Below are 20788 nucleotides of genomic sequence, written 5' to 3'. Positions count from 1 at the left end.
GAAGCAGCAACAGCAGCAAGCGACAAACACAAGCCTGCAAAGATGTTAGTTTATTTACAGTATCAAAATACAAGAGACAATACAATGAGGATGCCACCCTACCAACATCACATCAGCGGAAAGGCTCACCAACCCAGCCCACCGGACAAGGCTGCTCCAACATGGAGCACGGCAGAGGAGAGAGGAGAAAACATTAGGTGGCACAGTGCTTATCATTGCTGCTTCACAGCGCCAGTGACCTGGGGTCAATTCCAGCCTTGGGTCACTGTCTGTGCGGAGTTTGTATGTTCTCCCTGTGTCTGTGTAGGTTTCCTTCGGGTGTTCTGGTTTCCTCCCACAGTCCAAAGATGTGCATGTTAGGTGGATTGGCCATGCTAAATTTCTCAAAGTGTCCAAAAGAGTAGGTGGGGTTACTGGGTTATGGAGATAGGGTGGGGGCATTGGGGCTCTTTCAGAGGGTCAGTGCAGACTTGATGGACCGAATGGCCTCCTTCTGCACTGTAGTGATTCTATGATTCTTTTCCACTCCTCCCAAGAGGCGCAAAGTCCAGTCCAGAATGGATCTTGCACATTATAAACAAAACCAAATGCAGAGAAACCACCGAGGGAAAACACAAAATAGGCAGAAAGACAACAAAGTCACCAGCCGCACACCAATGACGAAAACCAAAACAAACAACAAATTAACAACGGCACCAGCTGCTGAGGCAGCGCAAGCCTCCCCACCCCAGAATCAGATCTACATCGGCGGGAGGGCGCTAAAAAGCGACTCAAACCACCTGAAAAGGGCAGCGACACAGGTGCAGCGGAATAAGGAGAGAGAAACACACCACTGGTTGTGTGCACCGAAAGAAAACACCAAATCAGGCAGGAATATAACAAGAACACCAGCTGCACACCAAAGACAAAATCAAGACAAAAAACAGAGGAAACTACTGCCCGCTATCGAGTAGTGCACAAAATGACCACCCCTTTCCCGTGGCCCCAACAGCAGACCTACATCGGTGGAAACACACCCAATGCGTGTACAGGAAAGCATGTGTGTGAACGTCAGTGCAGTCCAGAAAAGAGCACAGCAGAAGAAGGAAAGAGAACGCCCCACCCTTCTCCAGCACTGGTAATTTGCCGGGGTCCAGGCCGTAGAAGCAAGAGGGGTTGCGACAGAGAAGCACACAGCCACCAGGCAAAAGAGCAATGCACTGCCAACGAGGCAAAAATGACACATCCCCCCTGGAGCATAGTGGAGAAGGGAAAGAGAACAGAAACCAGCAAATGGCCACTGAACAGAAAAATTCACCGGTAGTTCATGTAAGTGTCTCAGCGCAACCTCCGGGCTGCACAGTTGAGCCGGACAACCCCCCACCACCACCCTCCCCTCCTGCAGTACCAGCGTCTGATCATCCATTACCGTCCTGTCCATGAGGACCGGGCCATGGAAACACAGAACATTAACAGGTGACCCACAAGTCCAGAACAGAAAACACAGTCAGCACACAAAACAGACCTTTAAAAACATCCACAGTCTGCTCAAGCGAGCCCCCCTGCATTCTCTGCCCGATAGTAGGCTTGCCAAAACACTCCCGCGCCGCATTACAGGTCAAAGAGACTGAAAGGCAACTATGTTCTTTTTTCCTTTCCTCCATCCAGAAAGCGCAAGTAAGCCCAAGGGGCAGAGTCAGCAGCAAGCAGCAAACAAACTCTCAGCTACAGCAGCCTCCAGGCATTGGCAAGTCACCAACAAGCAAACACAACCTGAAGCTGGGAAGTGCTCTTACAACTAACCAAGTTAATTTGTCATTTGTAATAGCCTTCAGCTGTGAAGCTGGAGGCTGGTTACAGTTAAAGGGAGTGAAATAGACTTTCAGCATTGATGCCACAAGGCTGTGTCCTGGAAGTGTTTTCTAGCACTGACAGGTTGCAGCTTGCCCCTTTTATGGGTTAATGATATTCTCGTCATCGTCAGGAGTGGGCCAGGTGAGTTGCAAACTGGTTCGCGTCCGGCACGAATCTCGATTTTGGCCTTTCCCGCTATTTACCCAGCGTGCCCAAATCCACGCTGGCTGCAACGCAGTTGTTGAATCGCGTCCATAGAAAAAAAATACACCCTGACTCTTTTTAATTATTTGATTTTTAATTACTTATCTTGAGTTGCAGTGTATTTCATAGAATCCCGACAGTGCAGAATGAGGCCATTCGGTCCATCGAGTTTGCACCAACCCTCTGAAAGAGCCTGCACGTTCTCCCCGTGTCTGCATGGGTTTCTCCCGGGTGCTCCGGTTTCCTCCCACAGTCCAAAGATGGGCAGGTTAGGTGGATTGGTCATGATAAATTGCCCTTAGTATCCAAAATGGTTAGGTGGGGTTACGGGGATAGGGTGGAGGTTTGGGGTGCTCTTTCCAAGGGTCAGTGCAGACTCGATGGGCTGAATGGCCTCCTTCTGTATTGTAAATTCTATGTCTAACCTGTGCATCTTTGGACTGTGGAGAAAACCGGGCACCCATAGAAAACTCACGCAGACACGGGGAGAACGTACAAACCCCACACAGTCACCCCAGGTCAGAACTGAACCCGTTCCCTGGTGTTGTGAGGCAGCAGTACTAACCACTGTGTCGCCCTACTTGAGGCACTTAAGGTACTTTCTTCTAGTGCAATCATGTGTTGCTAGTCAGTGTCTACTTCATTGTACTAAATTAAGCTAACTTGTAAATGTTAGCAACTTCAATATGGCTTATTTTCTGAATACGTCAGCATAAAATGGCACAGTGACCTAGTTGGCTTATTGCAGAATGCAAAAACGCCAGGGTCATCGCCTTCCTATTTCTGTAGATGATACTTCTACTGCAATCTTTTCCATACCCTCCTGTGTTTTCTCACAGTTTCTCCACAATTTCCTTGCAAGCGTGAATGTAAGAATATGAAAACCAATAAATAGTTTGTATGCAGTCTTTTGTGTGCCATTTTGCCTCTATTATTGTTGTTGTTATTGCTTCTCTTTTCTCTCTTCAGTGGTTCTTTCTCCAGCAGAGATATGAGTCAGTACACCCATACAATGGGCTGCTTTAAAAACGGCTTTCATTCAATGCCAACAAAGTGCTTTGGTTTTGTGGAATTATTGCACTATCTATCTGGAATGGAATTCTCATCAAATATTGGATCTTTTATGGAGGAACCATTTAAATTAGACTTTTAAATAAGTCTAATCCTGCATTCGCTGCATAATTTGCTTGCCTTCAATTACTGTTCTGTTAGGATGTGTATAGCATTGTTAAACTTCACCATATGATGAAACTGTTCTGAGGTGCAAGAAACAAAAATAATTTTTCAATTAAATTAAATCTTGTTGACTTGAAAATGCATAATTAAATGGATGTGCTAACTTTTGAAACATTATTTTTTCTTCATCATGAAACAAATGCCAACCCCTGAGGCTACATAGAACCACAACAGTTTCCAACACAATTTGGAGGTCATTTGATCCAACTTGTCCATTGCTGGAACAATCTGAAAACAAACCCACCCCCATCTCTCTCTTCACTTTCCTATATCCTCCACTGCTTCAAATATTTATCTCATTGTCCTTAAAAGATGTAACAATTATCTTTCAATGGAATGAGACTCCAGGGTCCCTGCAGGAGGTTCCTTGTTTGTCTGCTGCAGCTGCGACGGGAGAAGTGCAGAAATCCCAGAGAAATATTTTCTGCATAGGAGCAATCAAAGTGTGATCTAAAACTCAGTTTCTTCTTAGCGACACATAACTGAATTTTAGCTTCACGAGTTTAATATAGACTTTCAAATGGCCAGTGAGATTCATCCAATCAGTAACGTAACAGAAGTAGTAAACTAATGAAAGTTTGGAGGTCAGACTGATTGTCACTTTCAAATAATTACAGTGTCACTTTCAAATAATTACAGTAAGAAGTCTTACAACACCAGGTTAAAGTCCAACAGGTTTGTTTCAAACACTAGCTTTCGGAGCACTGCAGTGCACTTCTTACTCTGCTCACCCCAGTCCAACGCCGGCATCTCCACATCATTTCAAATAATTAAACTGCGTACTGCTGCAGAAAGAGACATATTGTTGAAGCTTTAAGTTGTGCACGTGTCAGGCAAATTCACAAGAATACCAATTGTAAAGGGAGAAACAATTTACATTGCATGAGAAGAGAGTGCTAACTGGTTAGGAAGTGATCTTTGATTGATAGAAGTGTTGTCATGGAGAATGCACCACGGAACAGTGAACTGCAAAGCTTTTGTTTAAATTTAAGCCAAGCAGGTCAGCTCTGGTTGGTCAAAGCATTTCCATGGGGAAGGAAGTCTTCTAATTACTGATGCTAAACATGGAAAATGCACCAGGAAAAACAGTGAACTGCAAAGCATTTCCATGAGGAAGACACCAGGGAATGGCTGTCTTCCAATTGATGTTGCTAAAGCAACACAGAGTCACACAAGTGAGGCTGGTTTAGCACCGTGGGTTAAATAGCTGGCTTTTAATGTAGAACAATGCCGGCAGCGTGGGTTCAATTCCCGTACCGGCCTCCCCGAACAGGCTCCAGAATGTGGCAACAAGGGGCATTTCACAGTAACTTCATTGAAGACTATTTGTGACAATAAGCGATTATTATTAATTGAGTGAGCAGAACAGATTGATAGTAGGGTTACTAATTTACAATGTGCCCTCCACTGCACTTGATTTGAGGTCTGCAAATTATTTTCATTATTTCATTGTTTGTGCCGTTATATTGCCTCAATGAGTGACCACACCATAAACAATATCCACTTGAAACACGCCTGAATTGTAACCGTGTTTAAGCAGAAATGGTTTGACAGCACAATTATTGACACTGTCAAACGTATAGTAAATCTCTCTAACATGTAGGGCGCGATTCTCCACTCCCGCGCCGAAGTGACCGCGCCGTCGAGGTTCACGACGGCGCGGAACGGCCCCGGTCCCTGGGTCAGGATCGGGGCCGCGTCATCTACACGCGCCAGGCCTTGTCGCCCGCGTAAAAGCGGCGCCACATTGATGACGCGGCCGGCGCCACATAACGGGCGTCATCCGCGGGTTGGCCAGCGCCAACCCGTGCATGCGTGGTTGCCATCCTTTCTAAGTCTGCCCCGCAAGAAGATGGGGGACGGATCTTGTGGGGCCGCGGAAGGAAGGAAGTCCTCCTTCAGAGAGGACGGCCCGACGATCGGTGGGCACCGATCGCGGGCCACCCCACATTTCAGGTAAAGCCCGGTGCAGGATCCCCCCTCGCCCCCCCCCCCCCCCCCCCCGGGCAGGCCGCCCCCCCCAGCGTTCACGCACCGCTCACGACTGCAGCGACCAGGTGTGGATGGCGCCGGGGGGAACCCGCCATTTTGGCCTGGCCGCTCGGCCCATCCGGGCCTCAGAATAGCGGGGGTGCCGGAGAATCGCCATTTTCGGTGTCTCCGGCGATTCTCTGGCCTGCGGCCAGCGAAACTCGACCGGGCCGTTCCCGCCGCTTGGGAGAATTGCGGGAGGGCGTCGGACCGGCGTCCCCGGAAATTTTGGCGGCCCAGCGATTCTCCCAACCGGCGTGGGAGTGGAGAATCGCGCCTGTACTCTTTGAGAGGAAGGAGTACGTTCTTGCATATAGCTTCGATTTTGTGCCTTTGTCCCATTTCATATGAGAAGAAGTATTTGCTGATTTCAAACATCTCTACTCCCAGTTATCCCACCACAAACCAATGTCCACTGAAGATGCTAAATCCTTGAAAGCATGCCTAGCTGATCTAGTGCACGCATATTGCAGGATACCGAATTGCTTGGCAGATCTTCACTTGGAATGCAAATGTCTGGTAGCTTTGTGAGGCCTCAAGGCCAACACAGACATACATATTTTTAAACCCGACTTGAAGGAACTGGAATAACCATACTTAAGAATATAACCTGTGTTAACAACATGCACACCATGGGGGGGGTCCAAATTTGTATCCATTGGACTTGCCACTGGCCGAAATGAAAGTCGCCAGAGGATCATAGACAGCTCTCTCCTTTGAGAGGGGGAGCTGCTTTGTTGGTGATTTAACCTGACAGTCAGCACACTTCAAGTGAGGGACAATGCTGAGAAGGCGGGGCCTTCATAGTCACTTCAGCCGGTACGGTACCACTAACCATGACTGGACAGCCCTGCTCAAAAGCAAGTTACAAAAACTCTTATTGGACTTGTATAAAAGTAACAAGCTGCTGGGTTGTATATATGTTAGGATTCATCTCACGGCTAGTTGCGAATTGAACCTGGGTCCCTGGCGTGTGAGGCAGCAGTGCTCACCACTTGGTTACACTGATCATATCATTGCTCACTGTATATTGTTCAAACTCCTGCATTGGCCTTAGGATGCAACACTGGCCCAGATTAGGTAAGGCGTCTCAAATATTTGAGCAACAGAAGGAGCCAGCTGTTTCACGCTGCTACTATGCAGTAGCAACATGAGTTCACTGACAGGATGCTGCCGTGAGGCCAAACAGACATTCTGCCTGTCACACAAATGAGTAATGCAATTATGAATTTCAGCTTCGGTGTAATGGCTGTATTATAGGCAGTAGGTCCAGAAACTGGTGGATTGTGTGAAATAGAATGTCCCTTCAGCCTTTCACAACAGTGTTATGGGCCAGGATTTAGAGAATCCCAAAGTGTATCATGGAGTTCACCTGACCCACAACTTTTAGTAGATTGTGGTATGGGGAGCACACAGCTCACTCTCCAGGTATGGTATAGCAGAAAATAGACCAGTGGTTTTTAAAACAAAACAATGTTTATTCTATGAACTCAAGTTAACCTTTCTAAAACAAACAGTGAACATCTTAACAACCAGCAAATCAAATACACCCCCCAAAGAATACAACACTAAGTAATCTGTATACCTTCCTTTTAACATCCAAAAGACTTAACAAACCTTCAAACAGGAGCACATTATGGTTTACATTCAAGACTGAAAACACTTCCGATTCTTCTGAGTTCTCCAAATGATCCATAGATGGTCTTTGGATGGCTTAGATCAACAGCAGTGCAACTCACTTTTAACTTCAGATTCAGCTCCCTGAAAAACACAGACACACCCAAGCTCTTTCTCAAACTGAAACTAAAAAACAGCTGAAGTAGAGCTCAGCTCCACCCACACTCTGACATCACTCCAGTAACATGACCAGCTGTGTTTCTTCAAGGTATATTTCTTAAACACTCATTTCTTAAAGGGTACTCTCACATGACAACAGGCAAAGTACTGACTGTACCAACCAGCCTGTTTTTGCAAAACTCAAAGCATAGGGCGCGATCTATCGGCCTCATCGCGCCCGAAGCCAGTAAATCTTGTGATGCCTTGCGCGATCTAACGAGATCTCAGAGTTGCGATCTAGATCCAAATATTCAGGGAGGGCTAAAGTTAAGGACTGGGGGGATGTCATCGCCAGCGATTAGGGTGTTTGGGAGGAGGCCTTGCCATCGATCCTGCGGGCTGCAGCAGCATTCTGAGATCCGGGCACTCTTTAATAAGGGTGACCCAGTCTCTGAGAAGAACGATATGTCAGTGAGATGATGACCTGTCCCTCTCCGTTTCGGTGAGAACCCTGGTGTACCATTGAATGATACTGAAAACCCGATTGAGGGTCACAGTTTTTCTAAATGGCATTGAATGGCACACTGGGCCGCTTCTAGCGCCAGTGAGACTCATTATGATTTTCCTGCTGCAGGGAGCACTTAGTTGCTGATTGGGAGAATCACAACCAATATACCCAAGCCTTCCGCCTTTTGAACCAATCGGACCAATCAGCAGTAAGCTGAGAGCTTGGGGATTGCATAGTTCCCCGTTGCTTTCTCCATGGCAAAGGCCTCAGCCAATCAGTCAACTTGCCAACCAATCAGCAGCCTTTTCTTCTGTGGTATAAATTGTTGCAATTGTTTGAAATTTGACATGTGTCTCTTTTCAGCAATATTCAAGTTCTGTACTAAAAGCTGGATGTGAAAGTGAAAGAAGTCTGAAGTTCAACAATAATGCTACAAAATCTACTGTTGGCTGACTGAAATGCACTTCATCGGTTTCTTTTGCATCTTTAAAAAAAAAAACTAGCAGCATGTATTTGTAGATGAACTTGCATCGATGAGAACAGTGGCATCCTTAATTCTTCTTGATATTTTGTCTGTTTTCTTTGTGCTTTGCTGATCAAGTTACTTCTGGAAGAAATGCAAAACTGCTTTGTGAATTACTGCTTTATCGTTTTTTTAAACCATGCACCTTCCAGTTTTTAAGCAATGTTTAAGATCAAAAGCCTGAACATTTATTTATTTTGTACTTCTTGTGAGTACTTTGAAAGTATCTATTTTGCATACTCTTTCCTGAATAAGAGAAATGCACACGGTTTGGGAACACGGCAATTTCAACATTTATATTTAATTGAGTATGAATTGTAAATCATATCCTAAATTTTGAATCAACTGAAGTAGTCTAACTCTCAGGAAGGTGGTAAATCTTATAACTGACTGATTCACTGAATCTTAAATCTTATAACCAACTGAAGTCTACAGAAATAGCATTGAGTTGGCATCTATATAGTATGTGTAACATAAGGTTAATTGATAAACGTTCTGTATAAAAAAAAAAAGGAATTTTTGTTCAAAGTAAGAAGAAAAATCTAATATTTTCAAAGTAAACTGAGAGGCTTTCATTTTTATTTGCACACGTAACATAGGCTTCTAAGTGAAGAGGTCATTGACTTGGGAATGAAAAGACTGTTATATAAGGCAGAGACTATAAGAGAGAGAGACTACTTTTCAATGTAACTGCTCGTACAATTTTAATAAGGGCAGCAGCAATTGATTTGCATGCTAGAATATCCGAATTTGTTTATTTATTACATTGCAATTTACTAACCTACAGCATAGTTGAATGCCAGTATTTTTATAAGGTTCATTGACTTACAAAGACATATTGAGGAAGGCAGATTTACCATGTAAAATTTTGCTCTGAAAAGAGAAGTTGTTATCTTAAAGTAGTTTATTGGAAGAACTGATAAGCATCACCATTTCAGGCAGCATGACTACGGGTGCGATCTAATGGGAGAAGCACCAAGTGCAGTAGCAAGCTTTGCTGGGTGCTTCCCGGCGGCTGACCTGGTGAGACCGCGACTGGTATCGAATATCAATTAGGGCCACGGGCTTCACGGTGGGAACGACTGCCACGCCTGCTGATTTGCTTGGACCATGCTCGGCAGCTCCCTGCTAATGAGGGGGAGCAGCTCTTATACCACTCCCTTAGAGCAAATGTCAGACAGCACGCAGCCATGCCAGCGCACACCGGCCCCACGATTCAAATATGCCGACCTGGCCCGAGTGTTGGACGCGGTGGAGTTGCGATGGGGACACCCTGCTCCCCCGAGGGGGTCAGGGGGCCAACCACAGGGCAGCAGGTCCCACCTGGGAGGAAGTTGCAGCGGCCGACAGCTCAGGGAGTGTGACCAGGTGGACCACCATCCAGTGCCACAAGAAGCTCAGCGACCTCCACTGGGCTGCACGGGTGAGTTGGCATCGGCCCCATGGCCCCCGACTGCCACACCAAGGCCTTCACCCCATCCCCAATCTAACAGCCTCCCATAATCTAACCAGCGACCCAGTGAGAGGTTACGCAGGTGCCAATTAGTACTGGTCAATGCAATTGTGGACCAGGTGTCACGGCATCAGGGGGGATTGCCCAGGCCACTGGACACCCCTGGATGGTCAGGGACAGGATAGGATGGCACCGGACTCTCCAGTCGGGGACCTTGGCACTGGCAGGCTTACATCTTAGCACTGTTGAGGTGCCATTGTGCCCAGGTGCCAGGGTGGCACTGCTAAGGGCCAGGACCTGGGGGCTTTGCCCATGAAAGGAGGTTGCGGGGTGGTGTGGTGAAGGGCCGATATGACGGGCCCTCCGGAAGGTTGAGGGGGGAATGAAGTGTGAGGGTCATGCACGGGGAGGGGAGCGAAAGGGGGCACGGGAAGGCCTGAAAAGCGGAACCTTCAAGGACCCCTAGCGGGGTGTCCTCATATTCATGTGTGTGGGGAGTGGCATTGCCTTTGGTTGGGGGATGTGGGAGACCCTCAATCTCACTTAGAGATTGGGGCACCCTTTCAAAATGGTGGCCCAATCTCTGAGGAGTCGGTCTGGCCAGCGAGTTTCCCCAGTGATATAAATAATTCTAAATGTGGGCTAACCTGGAGAGAAACTCCCCATGGGCCCCAAAAAAGTGACTAGTGTGGTTAGATAGCAGTGGGGAACCCGCCGACAGAGCTGGGGAGAAACTCCCAGCCAAACCGGCCTGAAATGATATTTAGAAACTTTTCCGTTAGATCGTACCCTTGTCTGTACAAGTTGTTTCTGTTTCAAATAAAAGTTCTCCACTGTTGTGGGTAGCTTAAAAGTATATTTCTTAAAATAACTTTGCCCAGCTGAGAGGAATGACCTGAATGGTGATTTTTCCATGATCACCTTCATTAGTACTGGAAAATTAGCCAGAAACTTGACAAATATTTGTCTAATGTGAGCTGGACGTGTTTACTTTGGCTTCTCTCATTTCCTCATTCCCTAACACCCCTAATGATATGCTCCACTTTTCCCTATTAAATGAGAGTTGGTACCTAACCAACAATTTATAAGTGATTTTAACTCAAACCTCTAATCTAAGTAAAAAGTCCTTGAATTCCTTGGCCATTGTGTAACCTGTATCTATAAATTGATAGATTGAAAAAGGTATGTATATGTGTACTTCTGACTGGTGCATCACATCTCCGAGGTAATTATCAACTTTCCACTGTCAGAAGGGAGCCTTGTCCTTCAGTAGAATGTACATGCTGTTGAATCTCTGATTTAAGGATCTCTGCAGGCAGCATAAAGCCAGCAAATTATTTTTAGCGCTGCACTATTTTCTACATGCCTAATCATAGGTAAATTAATTTTCCTTCATTTTTGCAGCTGAGTGGCTCAGATACAAATTTAATCCGTGTGGTAGTCACCACTGTTGTATATAATTACATATGAGATGTAATACGGTAAGGCTCCTGTACTACAGGTACGGGGGTAGATCCCTGCCTGCTGGCTCCACCCAGTAGGCGGAGTATAAATGTGTGTGCTCACCGAGCGGCAGCCATTTCGGCAGCAGCTGCAGGAGGGCATCTCTGTTTACTAAAGCCTAGATTACACTCTACTCTTGTCTCGTCGGAATTGATAGTGCATCAATCCAGTACATTTTTTAAAAGTCATAACACCTTTAAAATGTCCACTGAAGCTATACCATTGACATAAAATAGATACAGGAGATGGAATGTCTGTTGCATATGATTTTGCTCAGCATTAAAATTTAAAAATAGAAAAATCTAGGCATTTTACCCCAGATGTTGATTAAAGCTTGAAGAGCAATTAAACCCTGATTGATTGACTTTGCCCTGCATAGTTCACTCATCAAATTCCACTTTTATTGCCTTGATGCTTTTTATTTAACTGTTGAACTTGTGGATTTAAAGTGACAAAGCCCTATCAAGAGTAGCAAAGTAATAATCGTTTATTATTGTCACAAGTAGGCTTACATTAACTCCACAATGAAGTCACTGTGAAAAGCCCCTAGTCGCCATACTACAGTGCCTGTTTGGGTACACAGAGGGAGAATTCAGAATGACTATTCACCTAACAAGCACATCTTTCGGGACTTGTGGGAGGAAATCGGAGCACCCGGAGGAAACCCACACAGACACGGGGAAAAGGTCCAAACTCTGCACAGACAGTGACCCAAGCCAGGAATCGAACCCTGGTGCTGTGAAGCAACAGTGTGAACCACTGTGCTACCATACCACCCATAATATGTTGTGCATGACAAGTTTTAGCTATCATGTCCTTCTAGTTCAGTTATCCAACTTGATGGGTTTCCTGTGCTGTTGTTCTATCATTCAGTAAGTTGCATATTGTGCATGCTTAGGCCCTTCAGACTTGCATCTTTTTATTGTAGGTCTGCCCTTTTTGTATGCAACAGGCACAATTGGACATTATAGCCACCGTCATGAATGTGAAGTGTTTTGTATATTAATATGTTTGATGCTTTATAAAGCGTTTTGCTTAAAGGATCAAGATAACTTGGAGGGGAGTTCTAATGCAGTGTTCCCCTTGTCTGTGGTTTGTTCTGAACATGCTCTTTCCTTTCCCATGCATTTCCTTTTGTATGTATTATTGATTATTTCCTAAACTGTACAAAAACCAAAATACCAGAATTATATTAACATAAAGTAAAACTATACAGATGCTATTAATCTAGGGCAAAACAGGGAACTATTGGAGGCATGCAGTTGGCCAGTCAGCATCCATTGAGAAAGTATGAGTCAGTTGGTTTTTCAAATATAGACCCTTGCCCTATTATTGAGCTGTCTTTGATGCAAAAGAGGCCATAAAGGCATGGAATATAAACACTAATCTGTGTAATCAATATTTATTATAAGTTTGTGGGAACCACTTAAGAAATACTTCCAATTATCAAACAACAAAGTAAGTTTTACATCCGATTGTGAACAGAGATCTGGTTTGTAAGAACAAATCTCTTGATACAGTCTACATAATTGGCTTTGTTAAGTACTAGTCTAATCATATAGTGAAATATTTTGACTTTCACCTTTTCACTTGTGCTTCTCACTCTGAAAACACTGCATAATTAGGTGATTACTTCATAATTTAAGGTCCAAGGCCAAGTTCGCCACACAAAGATTCACTTTGACAAACTAAAGAATGATGTGTGCCAGAAAGTGGACCTTCTTGGAGCAAGTCGATGCAATCTTCTTTCTCATATTTTAGCAACATATCAGGTAAAAAGAACGAGAACATTTTAATCTTATGCTTTGTTACTGTGATTTAACTTGTCTAGTTAACTGATAATTGTTACAAACAGAACAAGTGACATATCAAAACAAGTTTGTATTAACTTTTTTTAAAAGGGAAATGATCTAAAAGTGAAACAAACAAATATTCCTATTTTTACCTTTCCTCTGCACATTTCCAAATATCTTTGCTATCTGACACGGGCAAACAAGGCTTCAGTATATATTTTTTTAAGTTTTCCAATTAAGGGGCAATTTAGTGTGGCCAATCCACCTACCTTGCACATCTTTGGGTTATGGGGGTGAGACCCACGCAAACACAGGGAGAATCTGCAACCTCCACACGGGTAGTGACCCGGGGCTGGAAACGAACCCGGGTCCTCGGCATCATGAGACAGCAGTGCTAACCACTGTGCCACCTTGCCGTCTTAGGCTTCAGTATATTACATTTAATCCAGGATCATACTGCTATTGTTCCAAAACTATTTTGTGTTTGAACGTTCAGCAGTCCCATTGACTGAAGTGGTACTGGAACTCAAATTTGTTGAACTTTTGATTTATTTGAATGATTGAATAAATGTACTTTCATGACCCAGCATCTGTACTTACTATATATATTGGTGTGTGATGACCCATGTGTCAGTGTCCACATGCATGCAACAAAGGAAAGCAAGCACTGAAAGTGAAAATTTAAAGAAATGTTTCTGAACAAATTGAACAATAGTTAAAAAAATATACAATGGTTTGAAAATGCAGTAGTTGGTCAGTTCATCTGACTTCCTGCTGTACATCTCGTCTTCATCAGAGTTAAGCAGCCATCTATAAATTGGGAAAAGCCTTGAATTCCCCTCTTTTCCTACATTAGTAGGCTGTACAGCCTGATTGCTGACCAGTTCCATAGTTAATGGTCACTTTTGCATTGCTACAAAGCAGTCATTAGCACAAATGGCAGTATATTTGCAGCCTGAACCAATTTCCCCATGATTTATTTTGCCAATACAATGATCTATCATAGAATCATAGACATTACAGTGCAGAAGGAGGCCATTTGATCCATCGAGTCTGCACTGGCCCTTGGAAAGAGGACGCTACTTAAGCCCATGCCTCCAGCCTATCCCCGTAACCTAGTAACCCCACCTAACCTTTTTGGACACAATGTATCATGGCCAATCCACCTAACCTGCACATCTTTGGACTGTGGGAGGAAACCGGAGCACCCGGAGGAAACCCACACAGACACGGGGAGAACGTGCAAACTCTGCACAGACAGTGACCCAAGCTGGGAATCGAACCTGGGACCCTAGAGCTGTGAAGTATCTATGCTAACCACTGTGCTACTATGCTGGCCAGATTTTAGACTGTCTGCCTCCATCTACTGAACAAACAGTATGAAATCTCCTTTTGGTGGGATGTGTGACATTAAGGTGCCAAAATCTACAGGGAGTTGGAGAAGCTGTGTAAACATGCGGTTATGGGGTGGGGGAGGAAGGCAAAGCACTGTGGGGGCTCCCGGAGATGTGGAAGATCTGCCGAATTTAGTGGTGGGACTTCATTGGCATGTTGTCATTCCCTTTCCTATTTAGCAGTAAGTTTAAGAGGCTGACCAAGGCTACACATGGGCTGATGAGACTTGAGTGAGTGACTCCAAAGTGTAGTGATATGATAGAGTTATTCCCTTCTGAAAAAAAAAATTCCAGTAGGTGACTTCTGGCAGACGGCATCCTGCATCCAAAGTGGTGCATGGTGCAAATGGAAGAATAGTAATGGCTAAAGTTAGTAGCTGCAAGGTTTAACTTTGTAGCGCTGGTGTGTCAGTGATCTAGATGTCCAAAGAAGCAAAACCAGCAGCTATACTACTGCCACAGGGCACGGTGGCACAGTGGTTAGCACTGTTATCTCTCAGCTCCAGGGACCCGGGTTCAATTCCGGCAATGGGTGACTGTCTGTGTGGAGTTTGCACTTTCTTCCTGTGTCTGCGTGGGTTTCCTACGGGTGCTTTGGATGTGCAGATTAGGTGGATTGACCATGGTAAATTGCCCCTTAGTGTCTAAAGGTTAGGTGGGGTTACTGGGTTATGGGGATAGGGTGGAGGCGTGGGCTTAAGTAGTGTGCTCTTTCAAGGGCTGGTGTCGACTCGATGGGCCAAATGGCCTCTTTCTGCACTGTAAGTTCTTTGATTCTGATATTTGTGCTGCAGCCTGCACCATGTACCTTACTTGTAAGAGCACTAGTACATGTGTACGAGAGCATGCAGCGTGGGCAGATTGGAATATCACTTTTTTGTTTTGGTGTCCCATGAGTTGTCTGTGAACAGTTGATGTTAGCATGGGTGCTGCCATTTTGAAAGAGGTAGACCAGTTTGTTCACCTGAAGCAAATGCCTTTCACCGGGGCAGTGCCTCAGCTGCCCAAGAAATCTCTGGAGCGTAGATTGCTGGACTCCTGTGAGAGCGTTCTTACTCCTTTGAGCATTGGCATGGTGAATGGCCATATATCTGAAATGTTGGGCAGAATTTAATGTGGACCACAGGGGCTCTGTCATTCACTCCAAAATGTGGTGGCTCCCCTGCCAGTCCAATCTGGAGCCACACCAGAAGTTCCTAATTGTCATCAGGAACCTTTGCATCAGGGCTCCTGGCCTCCCCAAGGCCATTCAGTTGCTACACTGATGTTTCTGTGGCAGATATCCAGCCCCCAAGAGCCAGTCAGAGGCTGATAGCTCTGCTGTACCAGCAGTGTCAACGGGAGCGGTGGCTATTGCACTATTCTCTGAATAGGCCGCAATCTAATCAGTGATGGATCCTACAGAGACTGCTAAGTGGGCAGGATGGGGTTCTTGGGGGTGCAAACTGAGATAGCAGACAAGGTGGGCCAGCAGCAAGAGCAGAGGGGTAGCTTCCTGCGGCTCATTGTCCTGCTGCTCTTCATGATGCACAGAGGGGGCACAGAGTACAGTGGACTTTTTTGTGGTTTTCCAAACTCTTCCTCCCCTCCTAGAATGTTGCAGGTAAACCCCAGAGGATTTGCTGGAAGGCACCACTGGATGGTGAGTTCCCTGCCCGTTGCTGGTTGAATGCTATTGGAGGAAGGATCAGTCCCTGAAGTCGCACTTCAGGATGTCAAATTGCTTTTTGTCTGTGAATTATCAGGCATTTTGACCAGTTTATTAGCAAAACATTTTACCCAGGTGCCTTTACTTATGAGATGAGCAAAAGACAAAACAGGTTCACGGTTTAACCTCACTCACACAAAATATGACTCCAATTCATGACTGAGCTCTAGGTATTACCTGCATTTAATGAAGAAGGCTGGCCAGGCTATGATCATTCATTGTGGATATCTTCTCTGGGCTTGGAACACAGAGTCCCTTCTTGAGATGGTTGTACCTGGGAACTCCCAGGTTATTGCTGATTATCTGTTGTGAGGTTCCTTCTTTTGTACAGGATTTTCTAGCACTGAGTCAAAGGTATAAACCCACACTTGGCCTAAGTTTTATTGTCCCATCCAAACTTAAACTCATTAATGGAAATAAACAGGATACTCCTGTTCAGCCACTGTGATTCGATCAAGATCCATTGTTCTCTGAAACACCCGCTTGCCTGACCAGCTATTAGCCCATTGTGGAGTCTGATGGCCTCTTTATTTGTCATTTGTCCTTCTACAAAGTTGATCACCTGGAAGTTAGTTACACATTCATAGCATGTTCTTGTTCTTTTGTGTAAACGTGAATGGGTAATCACAAAGCCCATATAGCGATAACGTGTTTGTGTTGACTTGAGTGCTCTTGCAGACAGTAAGTATTGATTCCAGCCAGGGCCTCATTTGGCAGCTTCTGCTATTCCTGACCTATGTGTCCGATCAGCATGTTTCCAGTACCACAGCCTCCAGGCTAGACGTCCAACCACAAGGCTCCTGCCTGGGCTTTATTGGAAGGAGGCAGGATCTGTACACCGCACCCTCCTACCTGACTACACTGGACCCTCCCTCACCACTAAAGGGGCATTCAATTCCACCCATTCAACTGTGTTACTCCTGCCACAGATGCCTCCAGACTTGCTGAGTATTTCCAGCATTTTCGATTGTTGTTTCAGTTTTCCAGCATCCACAGTATTTTGCGCTTGTATTATTAATCCTTTCACTACAAATCTTTGCTGCTATGAGGCCAGCGACACCAAAGCATCTTTTAACATTTAAGAAATCCTGCCACGTTACTGCTTCCAGTCCTAAATAAATCAAGTGATAACATATATTGTTGCTTCATCACAAACTGCTGATTTGAACCATTCAGTTTCCTATCCACACCAATAGCACGTGGCGACCAGTTATAGATGTTTTACATCAATATCTGACATGCTTCTCAGGGACGTTAAAAAAATATTCATTTATGGGGTGTGCGTGTTGCTGTCTAGGCCACCATAATATATTGCCGATCCTTATTGCCCTTGAGAAGGTGGTGGTGATGTACCGCCTTGAACCGCTGAAGTCCATGTGGTCTAGATACACCCAGAGTGCTGTTGGGAAGATAGTTCCAGGATTTTGACTCGATACATCCTTGAGACATGCCACATAGCATCTCACCATAACATTAGGCTAGCTTAAAATCTGTGGGCCTGTGGCAGCTCATCAACATTAAAGATCAACTGCTCCATAAAATTCTCTGAACTTTGTTGCATCACATACTCAAATAAAAATGTATAACTTTATCAATTGAGCATTAATGCTGACATTGAACGTAACGTTTTCAGTTCTTTGGGCTTACGTCAGATTTTCTTTTGAATACACCTGCCTTTTGTTATCTTCTACACTCTTACTTAATTATGGTTTAATCATAACAGCATAAATTAAAGAAAGTTGCAGTGTAATCATTAACATGGGGTGAAGTTAATTCTTTGTAACTGAAGGTTTCTAGCTTTAGGATATAATAATTAAGTCGTAGTCTAATGTCTCTTGTCATGTGAGGTTATTTAAACAAAAATGAGCATGAAATCACTTCGCTTCACAAGTACTTAAAGCCAAAAATAAAATCTGAAGGATAAAAATTAATTTAGTGTTTCTTCTCTTCTCAGACTTGTCACAGACCTGACAAAATTACGGTTTGTAATTACAGTTGGTAGTTTGCTGTTACAGTAAAGGCTAATGAGCAGCTAACTATTATAATCAAAGCTAATGTTCTTAAAATATGTTGCTCAGTTCATCTTTAATGTTGATGAGCCAATTTTAAATGTGTGGATAAAGGAGGACTTTTAATTCTGAAAAAAAATGTCATAACAGATGAATTGGGTGAATAGTAAACTACCTAGTTATACGTATTGAAAAATGAACTACTGCAGCTACTTCTCTGCTGGATTTTATGGAGTGACTTCCTTGTACTCGCATGTTGACTCCTCGTGATTTCATGGACAAGGACACCCTGATCCCTCTGTGCTGCAGCATTCTGCAGACTCTCAGTTTAAAAATGTTTCATGATTTTCTGTTCTTCCTGCTGAAGTGAACAATCTCACATTTTCCCACACTATACTCCACCTATCAAACTTTGGCCTGTTCATTTAACCTATCTCCATCCTGTTGGAGACTCTTTGCATCCTCACAATTTGTTTTCCTACCTATTGTCAGCAAATTTGGCTAGAATGCAGTTGGTCCCTTTATCCAAGTCAATAATATCGATCATAAATGAATGAAAATCGCTTATTGTCACAAGTAGGCTTCAAATGAAGTTACTGTGAAAAGCCCCTAGTCGCCACATTCTGGCGCCTGTTCGGGGAGGCTGGTACGGGAATTGAACCGTGCTGCTGGCCTGCCTTGGTCTGATTTCAAAGCCAGCGATTTAGCCCAGTGTGCTAAACCAGCCCCATATAGTTGAGGCCCCAACACCAATCCTTGTGGCACTCCATTAGTTCCTGTTTGCCATCCTGAAATCAACCCATTTGAAATAATAATAATGGATTCTAGTATTTTTCCATTGACTGATGTTAGGCTAACTGGCCTATAGTTCCCTGTTTTCTGTCTCCTGCCTTTCTTGAATAAATTTGCAACAATTTTGTTTTTCAATCTGCTGGGACCTTTCCAGAATCTAGAGAATTCTGGAAGATTATAACTAATCCATCACACTATCTCTGCAGTCACTATTAAGATCGTAGGATGCACACCACCATGCTCAAGGGACTTGTTAGCCCTAAGTTTGATTACTTTTTCTCGAGTGACAGTAGTTTTGCACTATTCGTGGGTTGATTTTTGTGTCTTCTACAATTATAAAATACTTATTCAAAGCCTCTGCCATTTCCTTGTTTCCCATTAATAATTCCCTAGTCTCATCTTCTAAGTGATCATTGCTTACTTTAGCTCATCTTTTCCTTTTATATACCTGTAGAAGCTTTTACTTTTTGTTTTTGGATTTCTTGTTTGTTTTCTTTCATATTCCAATTTCACCCTCTTTATTTTTTTTAATTAATCCTTTGTTGGTTTCAAAATCTTTCCCAAAATTCTGGCCAACCACTAATCTTTGTACCTATTTCTTTCAAAGTTATATTTGGTTCCTTAATTAGCCCTGGTCCATCCTTCTGGTAGAGTCGTCCTTCCTCAAAGGAATATACCTTTGTTGAGAGATGTGAAATACCTACTTAAATGTCTGCCACTGCATCTCCACAATCTTCCCACTTAACCTATTTACCAGTCCACTTTAGCCAACTCTTGACTTCATATCCTTCTAATTGCCTTTTATTTTATTTCAGGGTGCTAGTTATGGACCCACATTTCTCACCCTCAAATTAAATGTGGAACTCCATGTCTTAATCACTCTTTATGTATAGGATCCTTTAGTATGAGGTCATTAATTGATCCTGCCTCATTACATCCTGTCTCAAATAACCTTGTTCCAGAATGTATTTTTCTGAGAAACTGTTCAGAATACTCTCGGAACTCATCTTCCAGGCTATCTTTGCCTGTTTGATTCATCCAATAGATATGAAGATCAAAGTCATCCATGATTATTTCAGTATCTTTCATGCAAGCCCTCATTATTTATTGATGAATAACCAGTCCGACAGTATAGCTACTGTTAGGGGTGTATAAACTACACTCAGCAGTGATTTATTTATTTTGCTATTTCTTGGGTGGGATTCACCCAGCCCTGGACTGGACTGGAAAATCCCCGCAACCGGGTCACGACGCCCCGACGCCGACACGCGATTCTCCGCAGAGTGAAGAATCGGCGTGGTTGGCGCGACGCCGGTTGCGGGCAGCTCTGCGTGGCCAGCCCACCAATTCTCGGGCCAGGATGGACCGAGCAGCCGTTGTGGAAACGCTGAGTCCCGCCGGCGCCATCCACACCTCTCAGCCAGCGGGAACTCAGTGTGGAAGGGTAGGGTAGTGGCCTGTGAGTGGGAGGGGGGGATCTGACCGCAGGGGGGGCCTCCGATGCGGCCTCGTCCGTGATCGGGGCCCACCAATCGGTGGGCCGGCCTCTCTGGCTGGGGGCCTCCATTCTGCCACGCCGGCCCCTGTAGTCCTGCGCCATGTTGCATCGGGGCTGGCGCGTTGAAGGAAGCCACTGCACATGTGCACATTGGCGCTGGTGCCACAGCGCTTACGCGGATCCCGTGGCGCCCAGTTCGCACCGGGATCGGCAGCTGGAGTGGCGTGAACCGCTCCAGCGCCGTGCTGGCCCCCTGTAGGGGCCGGGATTCGTCCTGGGAGCGGCCCGATCACACCATCGCAAATCGCGTGGACACTCTGCCGCAGGATGAGAGAATCCCGCCCCTTATTTACACCCAAACTGATTCTACATCTTAGTCTCCTGAACTAAGATAATTTCTCACTGTTGTACTGATTTCTTCCTTTATTAAGAAAGCTACACCAGAAATCCACAGGAACAAAGAACGTGGGTGAGTGACCTGGCAAATCTGCCAGGTCGCTCACCCACGTCCCTGCCTTTGGTGGCTC

The 20788-nt window shown here is 44.8% G+C and overlaps 1 protein-coding gene across 12 annotated transcripts in view; it reads left to right on the top strand.

The window, feature by feature from the left end:
- ica1 (islet cell autoantigen 1) overlaps nucleotides 1-20788 on the top strand; it is a 316484-nt gene that overhangs the window by 118605 nt on the left and 177091 nt on the right. For 11 of the 12 annotated variants that reach the window (XM_072509100.1, XM_072509097.1, XM_072509101.1 and 8 more), the window contains one exon: nucleotides 12714-12839. The exons of the other annotated variant lie outside the window; for it this stretch is intronic. In XM_072509100.1, the coding sequence (XP_072365201.1) occupies nucleotides 12714-12839 (126 nt within the window). The remainder of the gene's footprint in view (nucleotides 1-12713; nucleotides 12840-20788) is intronic. 12 annotated transcript variants of the gene reach the window in all.

This window comes from Scyliorhinus torazame, chromosome 6, assembly GCF_047496885.1.
Source record: "Scyliorhinus torazame isolate Kashiwa2021f chromosome 6, sScyTor2.1, whole genome shotgun sequence".
NCBI classification, from domain to species: Eukaryota; Metazoa; Chordata; class Chondrichthyes; order Carcharhiniformes; family Scyliorhinidae; genus Scyliorhinus; species Scyliorhinus torazame.
The sequence above is the reverse complement of the archived record's forward strand: the minus strand, read 5'-3'. Positions and strand labels throughout refer to the sequence as shown.